The 9,472-nt window shown below is 43.9% G+C and overlaps 1 protein-coding gene across 1 annotated transcript; it reads right to left on the bottom strand.

The window, feature by feature from the left end:
- Positions 1–4,633: 4,633 nt before the first annotated feature.
- Positions 4,634–7,563, bottom strand: LOC137428493 (uncharacterized). The gene is made up of 2 exons (XM_078778230.1): positions 5,944–7,563; positions 4,634–5,859 (listed from the first exon to the last, which is right to left on the bottom strand). Exons 1-2 carry the CDS (start codon positions 7,559–7,561, stop codon positions 5,318–5,320), a joined length of 2,160 nt encoding a protein of 719 aa, XP_078634356.1. The 5' UTR covers positions 7,562–7,563; the 3' UTR covers positions 4,634–5,317.
- Between the last annotated feature and the right edge of the window lie 1,909 nt (positions 7,564–9,472).

Genomic DNA, 9,472 nt, shown 5'->3' with positions numbered 1-9,472 from the left:
AGGCGTACCTGTGCAGGTAGCTGGCATAGGAAAAGCGCCCGGAATAAGAAATCCGGGGGCTGGTCTCCAAGCAGGGACAGCATGGAATCCATCCGGACGGATGGTCGTGTGTCGCCGAGGGCGGGAAGGTCCAGGAGGCGGGCGGCCCGTTCGATCTCCGTGAGCCCGAACGTGGCGATGAGGAGACGTTTGAGCGCCTCGTACTTGTTGTCGCTCGGCGGGCGCCGAAGGATGGACACGACTCGGGCGGCAGTGCCGGGCCCAAGGGCGGCGACCACGTGGTAGTACCGGGTCTCGTCCGCCGTTATGCCTCGGAGTTGGAATTGAGCTTCGGCTTGCAAAAACCAAACGTCGGCTTGCGCTTCCCAAAACTCCGGGAGTTTGACTGCGACGGCGTTGGTAGCCATGGCGCGTTCGGTGGTCATCAACGGCTGAACCAATCGGGGTCACCAGTGTGGTGCTGCGCACACACGACTCGATTGCCAGATAGGTAGGTCACAACGCGTTGGTATAACAAAGGGTCTTTATTCAAAGCTTGCACTTCAGCACTGGGCGGGCTCGAACTTAGAGCCCGCATATATGTCACGAGGCCACGCCTAGTCCCCGGGCGTGGCCGATCGGTCGAAAGGCGGGGCATGTGCTGTCGTTCCCCGCCTGGACGCTCGCGCCACCCACTGGTGCGCGGAATTATTGCCCCTTGTGCCCGCCACAATGTATTGATGTTCCAAAGTGTTTCAAGAGGATGCCTACAACTGGCTGACGCGTCGGCTCTGTTTTGTGCGTATATTTCATGTATTGTGTGTACGGTATTATAAGTATTTTGCTGGAAGATGTCTGCACTGATCAGGCAAGTACATCTTGTTCAACTCGTTATTCATTTTGTTGTCTTGTTATCCATCTTGTAATGTGGTGTGGCTTTCATCGTTAACCAGTCACTTTCATCCTTCCTCAACACATGACCAAACCATCTCAACCTGTTTCTCTTCACAGCATCCATCACAGGCTCCATTCCCATCATCTTTCGCAATTCATCATTTGGCTTCCTCTCTCTCAACGATACTCCGCACATCCACCGAACCATTCACATTTCCACCCTTTCCATCCTTCGTTGCTGCTCTACGTTCATTACCCATGTCTCACTCCCATAAATCATAACACTTCTCACACATGCAGCATACACCTTTCCCTTCAGCTTCAACGACACTTCCCTCCTCATCACCACGCCACTCAGTTCCCGAAACTTCTTCCATGCACATCTCACTCGAGCAACCGTTGCCGAGTCTGATCCACCTTCTTCATTCAGCATGTCTCCGAGGTAACAAAATGTTTTCACACCTTCCAGCTTCACGCCATCTCCAAGATCCAACTCAACATTTCCTTCATCTGCAGCTCCCTCTGTGCACACCTTACACTTGAATGTAGCTGCCATACTGGTTAATGACCCTCTCAAACCACTACATTTTTGATGAACCCACTCAGCGCACATTGTACATTGAATGGAGTTCACTCCGACACCCTTCCTGCACACAGGACACGGCCAGTTCCCAGTTCTTTCCACCTCACCACATGCTTTACCACTTGCCATCACCTTCGTTTTTCCGATATTCACCTTCAGACCTTTTGTCTCCATACATTCCTTCCACTTGTTCATCTTCCCCTTCAGTCCACCCATACTTTCTGCAATCAACACCAGACCATCTGCATCCAACAACTCCCACGGTAAACCCTCCTTTACGTTCCGAGCCAGCACCTCCATCACAGCTACAAATAGTGGTGGACTTAGTACCGACCCCTGATGCACTCCCACCTTCACCTCAAACTCACCACTGTTCCCATCCTTCGTCCTTACAGCTGTGCGTGCTCTTTTGTACATTGCCATCACTACTCTGATCAACCATTCCTCCACTCCTAACTTCCTCAATGCCCATGTCACGACTTCACGTGGAACCCTATCGAATGCTTTCTCCAGATCAACAAACCCAAGAAACAACTTCTTCCTCTTCTTCATGTACTTCTCCTGCAACTGCCTCACAATAAAAAGCGCGTTTGTCGTTCCTCTTCCTGGCATAAATCCAAACTGCATTTCGCCAATCTTCACTTTCTTCCTTATCCTCCTCTCCAACACCCTTTCCAATACCTTCATTCCATGCTCCAATAACTTTATCGCTCGATACGAGCCACACTCCAGAGGGTCACCTTTCCCCTTGTATAGAGGGACGAGGGTACTCAGTTCCCAAAAAAATCCACTGGAATGTGGCCTTGTCACCACCAGTTTGCAGATCTCTGTCATTCTCTTCACACCCCAACTTCCTGCTGCCTTCAACATATCTCCCACAACTCCCGTCGGCCCTCCCGCTTTTCTGCTCTTCATTGGTTTTGTCGCTTCCTGTCCCTGGTGTTGGGCTAGCGGCTAGGGTGCTGGCTTAGGATCCGAGGATCCTGGGTTCGAATCCCGGTCAATCGCTGAATTAACGCCAGGGGGGTTGACTCAGCCTGTCATCCTTCCGAGGTCGGCAAATTGAGTACCAGTTCACTGGTAATTCCCTGCTTGTCTTTAAAGGCGGCAAAAAGGGTTGGCGTCAGGAAGGGCATCCGGCCGTAAAACATTGCTTCAAAAAGGGGACCGAAAAACAACAACCACAGTTCCCGAAAAAGGCCAACCCCCGCTTGCGGGGAAAAATGGCCTCTAAAAGGTGGTTTTATTGGTTTTGTCGCTTCCTCAACTTCCTTCGCGGTTATCTTCTCTGCCGGTCCTAAAAGTGGGTTACTCTCTGTGTTGCCATCCCATTCATTCTCTGCATTCAACAGTATTTCCATATATCTCTTCCATCTTCCTTTAATTCCATCTGGGTCCACAATGATTTGTCCCACTTCATCCTTCAAGCAACTCACCCCCATCACATCACACCTCTCTTTCGCTATCTGCTTTGCAATCCTGAATACCGCTCTCTGACCCTCTTCCAAATCCAAGCGTTCCCCGAACATTTTCCTGCATGCCTCCTGCACATTTACCACCTCTTTCTTTGCAGCCTTCTGGCTGCCTTATAACTTTCATGCTCTGCCTTTTCTGCCCCCATACCCTTCGCCTTCTGCCACTCCTTGAACTTCTTCCTCTTCTCGTCAATCTTCTTTCCAACTTCATCATCCCACCAACATGTTCCCGAGTGCCTCGGTGGTCCTTTTGTCCATCCACATACCTCACCAATGGCTCCCAACAGACTATCTTTCATTGAATTCCAACCACTTACAAGCTCAACCACATCATCCTCTACCATACTCAGCCTCTCTTTTAATGCCTCCCTCACTGTCACCTCTTTCAACCTCCACACCTTCATTCTCGGTTGGTACTTCACCCGCCGAGCTCTCCTCGCAGGTATGCTGGCTATGCTGCTAGTTATACACCGCCAGCAAGAGTATACATGTATAGATTTCAAGAGTATACTTGTGTCGACATATATTTCCCGCCATTTTGATCCAAAATGGCCGATAAAAAAAGTACATTCCGGTAAGTCCTCGGTCTCTGACCGATTTTTCATTTGATTGTCTGTATGATTGTTTGTCCGCACAGAAAATATGATTTTCTCTGCAACCGTTGGTCCGAATGACAGGAAATTGTCACCATATTGCAACTCCACCTGCATTATTTTTTTAAAATGACAATTGTGACGTCATAGGTCACGTGGTTCGGCCGCCATCGAGGAAAAACCAAAAAATTTGCACCTCTTTTTCTCCGAAAGCGCTGAATAGAAAAAATTGAGACATGGCTCATTCGAAAGAACGCTCCAAGTGGAATAACATCTGTTAATCATGATGTCATAGGTGCCTCCATTTTGACGTCATAATTTGACAAGTACAAAACTTCATCTGATCAAGATGAAATTTCTTGAGCATAATCTCGGAATAAATTGGTGGAGAATTTTTTAAAATGATGACGTCATTGGTCATGTGTTCGGCCGCCATCTTGGGAAAATCGAAAAACTTTGTATCTCAATATCTCCCAAAGCCCTGCATCGAAAAAATTGAGACGTGGCTCATTCTACAGAACTGTCCATTGGGAATAACATATCTTAATGATGATGTCATAGGTGCATTCATTATGATGTCATAATTCGACAAGTTCAAAACTTCATTTGAGCAAGATGAAATTTCTTGAGCATCATCTGGGGTTAAATGTGTAGAAAAAAAAAGATGGTCATCGGTGACGTGGTTCGGCCGCCATATTTGTTTTGATACAAAAGCCTTCAAAACCACTCAAAACATGTCCTGGGGAGGGTCTGCAATCTCTGATTTGTCTTTGCAGTTGAAACTTGAGTGATCATGACTAAAATGTCCATCCAGGTCACTCCTTGCAATACTTCTGTCTTTTTAATACATGGTGAAATGGACGAACACAGATGCTCGTTGGAGAAGAAAGATTGGATTATCAGTCATTGCATTGTGAGGATAGGGCTGTCCAAAAAGTTTGGATTGCCCACAGATGTTATGAGAGATACCGTGGAACCATGGGATGAGCCTTCCATGATGCCAAACCAGTCAAATGAAACTGGTCAAGGGAACTTTCTAAAATTGACTTTTCAACTCTGTAATGGAAATGATCCTGGTATAAAGTTATTTTGATGATGAAATCAGAGTTCATGGTTGTTTTCTCTTCATTTATTGCAAACTTAACCACAAGCCTTGACAAAATACACAACGACAAATAAACCAAACAAAACCACAAACACGTCTTCTCGTCTGCATTCGCAGGTGGGACTTGTACTTTATCTCCCCAACGGTGGATCTGCATCGTATCATTCTGTTATGTTCCGGTCTTTCTGTTGGGCTTCTGGTATTGAGCCATGGTCTGAGTTCCCATCCTGTTTCACAACTTCTCTTTCAGTTATTGTGAATTGGTTGTCATTATCTTCTGCTTCTCAAGAAGAACAGTATCTCAGTTTCTCTTGTCGTGCTGCACTCACCTCTTGTCTCTCCATCTGCTGTGCAGTTCCATTGGTCTGTTGAGTGCTCCTCCTCTTCCAAAGTTTGTACTGTGGGATTTTCATCCCAAGTATATGTCATATTCATCCGTTGTGGCTGTGAAGGAAGTTCTCCATTTGTTGGTCACCATTCACTTCTTATTCCATCTTTGACTTGTCCTTGCTGCAACCGCTTATGTTTTCATAAGTTTAATTTTGCTCCACCAGTGATATATTAATGACAATCTTTTTGTAATAGCTGCTCCCAAGTGTTTGCATTTGTAACATTATGCCCTTTCCTTCTCAACTGTGTGAATTTCTCCATGTCTGATGAGGAATTTGCAAAATCTCTTGTGCATAACTTACAGAACATTTATTTGTGAGGACCCTCTCACCTCTCCAGGGTGTACTTTTTGATGTTTATATAAATTTGATGAACAAGCATACGCGTTGCCACACACAGAACACTTGTACGGCTTCTCACCTGTGTGAATTCTATTGTGGGTTTTCATTGCTGAGGAATTTAGAAAATCCTTATTGCAAACGGAGCACTTATACGGTCTTCTTCCACTGTGTACTTTTTTGTGTTGATATAAATGTGAAGAATGACCAAAATCCCTGTTGCAAACCAAACACTTGTACGGCTTTTCTCCTGTATGTATTCTTTGATGATTCTTCAAAATGTGCGAAAAAGTAAAGGCTTTAGGACACACAGAACATTTGAAGGGCCTCTCACCTGTGTGTATTCTTTGATGCTGATGTAAATATGATGAAGTAGCAAAGTCCTTATTACAAACTGAACATTTGTTGGAGTTTTCGCCTGTGTGTATTTTTTGATGCTGATGTGAATCCCTTGAATCAATAAATTCCTTGTTGCACACAGAACACTTGTACGGCTTCTCACCTGTGTGAATTCTTTCATGTATTTTCAATGATGAGGCAGTTATAAAATCCTTGTTGCACACAGAACACTTGTACGGCTTCTCACCTGTGTGAATTTTTTCATGAATTTTCAATGATGAGGCAGTTATGAAATCCTTGTTGCAAACAGAGCACCTGTGCAGTCTTCTTCCAAAGTGTATTTTTTTATGTTCGGATAAACGTGCGGATTGACCAAAAACCTTGCCACAAAAAAAACACTTGTACGGCTTCTCACCTGTGTGAATTCTTTCATGTTTTTTCATTGATGAGGAAGTTATAAAATCCTTGCTGCACACAGAACACTTGTACGGCTTCTCACCTGTGTGAATTCTTTCATGTATTTTCAATGATGAGGCAGTTATAAAATCCTTGCTGCACACAGAACACTTGTACGGCTTCTCACCTGTGTGAATTCTTTCATGTATTTTCAATGATGAGGCAGTTATAAAATCCTTGTTGCAAACAGAGCACCTGTGCGGTCTTCTTCCAAAGTGTATTTTTTTATGTTCGGATAAACGTGCGGATTGACCAAAAACCTTGCCACAAAAAAAACACTTGTACGGCTTCTCACCTGTGTGAATTCTTTCATGGCTTTTCATTGATGAGGAAGTTATAAAATCCTTGCTGCACACAGAACACCTCCAAAGCTTCTCACCTGTGTGAATTCTTTCATGTATTTTCATTGATGAGGAAGTTCTAAAATCCTTGTTGCACACAGAACATTTGAAAGGCTTCTCTCTTGTGTGTGATTTTTGATGCTTATGTAAATATGATGAATCAGCAAAGTCCTTTTCACAAATTGAACATTTGTAGGGTTTTTCACCTGTGTGTATTCTTTGATGCCGAGGCAAATGGTTTGAATCAGTAAATTCCTTGTTGCACACAGGACACTTGTACGGCTTCTCACCTGTGTGAATTCTTTCATGGCTTTTCATTGATGAGGAAGTTATAAAATCCTTGCTGCAAACAGAACACTTGTACGGCTTCTCACCTGTGTGAATTCTTTCATGGCTTTTCATTGATGAGGAAGTTATAAAATCCTTGCTGCACACAGAACACTTGTACGGCCTCTCACCTGTGTGAATTCTTTCATGTTTTTTCATTGATGAGGAAGTTATAAAATCCTTGCTGCACACAGAACACCTGTGCAGCTTCTCACCTGTGTGAATTCTTTCATGTATTTTCATTTTTGAGGCAGTTCTAAAATCCTTGCTGCACAGAGAACACTTGTACAGCTTCTCACCTGTGTGTATTCTTTCATGTATTTTCAATGACGAAGAATTTGGAAAATTCTTACTGCAAACAGAGCACTTTTGGAAATTCTCACATTGGTCAATTTCTCCACTTTCTGGCTTTCGGATATGGGAGGAGGTTCTCCCAGAACTCAAAATCTCCACCTCCTTTTTCAGTGAAACGTCATTATTCAGGGGATTCTGACCTGTGTGTATTTTTTGATGAAGATTTAAAGATGACGAAAGAGTAAATGATTTGTCACACACAGAACACCTGTATGATCTCCCACTTCCTTGGATGTTGATGAATGTCTCTGTACAACTTTTGCAACTGCGGTTGCCAGACGCGATGCCAAACTTGTCAGTTTCATCACAGATAGTCCGAGTCATGTGTGGATTGAAAACTTCTGGGTTGAACAACTTGGAACAGTTGGAACAAGAAACCAGTTTCATTTGTTTCTCTGCAAAGACAAATCACAAAAAGCATAAAAATTCAAACCATCTTTGAAAAGTATGGGACAATTGACAAATATTTCACACAAAATATATTTGAGGAAACACAAACTACATTATCAGACGTTATTCTGGAAATGTATTCAATCAAAAGTGGGGCTCCATCCAACGAACGGTTAACACTCGAAACATCAGCTCCTTGCTTTTCATGACAGTTACCAAACTTCAATAAAAATCTGTGGAATTCAGAATGCTTCGTTCTACTTGTCCCCAGACAAGGAATGATTGTCAAAGCTCTAGCTTCTCCAATTTCCAGAGAAGAGGGGTGAAACAACTTAAGGGTACCAACTGTCGAGGGAGAATACGAATTCACAGTGCTCTGAAAAGGTTTTTTTTTAACGACATAGCCCATAGGGCAAAGCCGTCTCGAACTGTGTTTGTCCATCCGTATGTATGTATGTGCGTTCACTTAAATGTATACTATTCAGAGCTGAGGATCTGGTCACATGACAGGGTGATGTGATTCCGTGTAATATCATTACAGTGGTAAGGCGGCTGATTCTGTACACCACCATTTTGATTCCAATTTCGTTTAGGCCGAACATGTCGTCGAACCTGTCATATATCACAATCGCTATGCCCTACCTTGTCGTTATTCATTCAGTGTGAAACACAAATAAACCGATAGTTAAAATGACCATCAAATATCAAAAGCATGGGCGTTACGGGTCTTCCAACGACATAGTCCTTATAGCGAGGGCTTGAGCTTCATGCCTTCATGGCTCAACTTCAGGCTGCTTCGGACAAATTATCCCAGGTTTCTTTATACAGCAGCATTGTTTTCATGATAATAATAACAGCATTAATATTAACTCGTGAGGTGCCCGTGCTACGCACGGGTGGGAGGCCAGAAGCAAACAGACAATGCAGAAACGGCGAATGCCAAAGCATAAAAACAATAAATTCCACATTCCTCCAGCACCTTCAGTCGCACGTCAGACATGTACAGCAGTTCGTTAAGGACTTCCATTAAAAACGTACCCGTTGGCAAACAAACGGGTACGTTTGTTCCATACACAGTGAATAGCGAATCTGCATGTGGCGATCCGCGAATTCACGTTTAGAAAGTAGAAACCATCATGGCATTCCGTCATTCACTTGAACTCGATATCCCTTTTTTCATTCCAAACAACATAACTCCAATCACAAATGAAATAACATTAATATAAAAAATAAACTTTTAACAACATTCGTGACATAAACAAATATTTAAATCCTGATGTGAAGTTCTGTACGGTTGGGTGAATACAATTACGAATTCAAAATCGTAATTGTATTCACTAAATTCCAATCATCAATTGATACTTTAACAAAACGATTAACACGATTAATGGGTTTTTTTTTGGTTTTTTTGAAAACAAGATCGAGGCTCGTGAAAGAGCTAACATTAATCACACAGAAAGACAAACCGACACATAATACATATAACATCGGGAGTGGCAGACAAGATGGGGAGAGAGGGGGAAGGACACAAACACAACATTTGAGAGCAGGGACCGAGAGACATCGAGACACCGAGAGATCTGTGGGAGGGAGACGGCTTTGGGGTGGGGGGGGGGGGGAGGCATAGGAAGGGGGGGGGGGGGGTGGGAGAGGTATAAAACACATGGACACTGCCAGGACTTCCAGGAAAGAAGTTGGAATTTCAAACAAGGTGGATCTGCAGTGAAGTTAGCAGGGGTAGAAAAGATCAAGGTTTTGGATGGGGGAAGATAAGATGGTGGTGAACAGCTGTTTTAAAGACCTGGAGGGGGGAGTGGGATTGAAGGGAGTGTGGGAGTTTGTTCCAGAGGCGGGAGAAAAGAGGAATGAAGGAGTGAAGGTGAGCAGAAAGTCTTGATTTTGGCAGTT

The sequence above is a fragment of the Myxine glutinosa genome, chromosome 5, assembly GCF_964187855.1.
Source record: "Myxine glutinosa chromosome 5, kmMyxGlut1.1, whole genome shotgun sequence".
Lineage (NCBI taxonomy): Eukaryota > Metazoa > Chordata > Myxini > Myxiniformes > Myxinidae > Myxine > Myxine glutinosa.
The sequence above is the reverse complement of the archived record's forward strand: the minus strand, read 5'-3'. Positions and strand labels throughout refer to the sequence as shown.

Coding starts and splice junctions, on each gene's coding strand:
- LOC137428493 (XM_078778230.1), bottom strand. CDS start 7,561: ATGAAACTGGTTTCTTGTTCCAACTGTTCCAAGTTGTTCAACCCAGAA. Junction 5,860..5,943: donor TCATGAAAAAATTCACACAG/GTGAGAAGCCGT, acceptor GAATTCACACAG/GTGAGAAGCCGTACAAGTGT.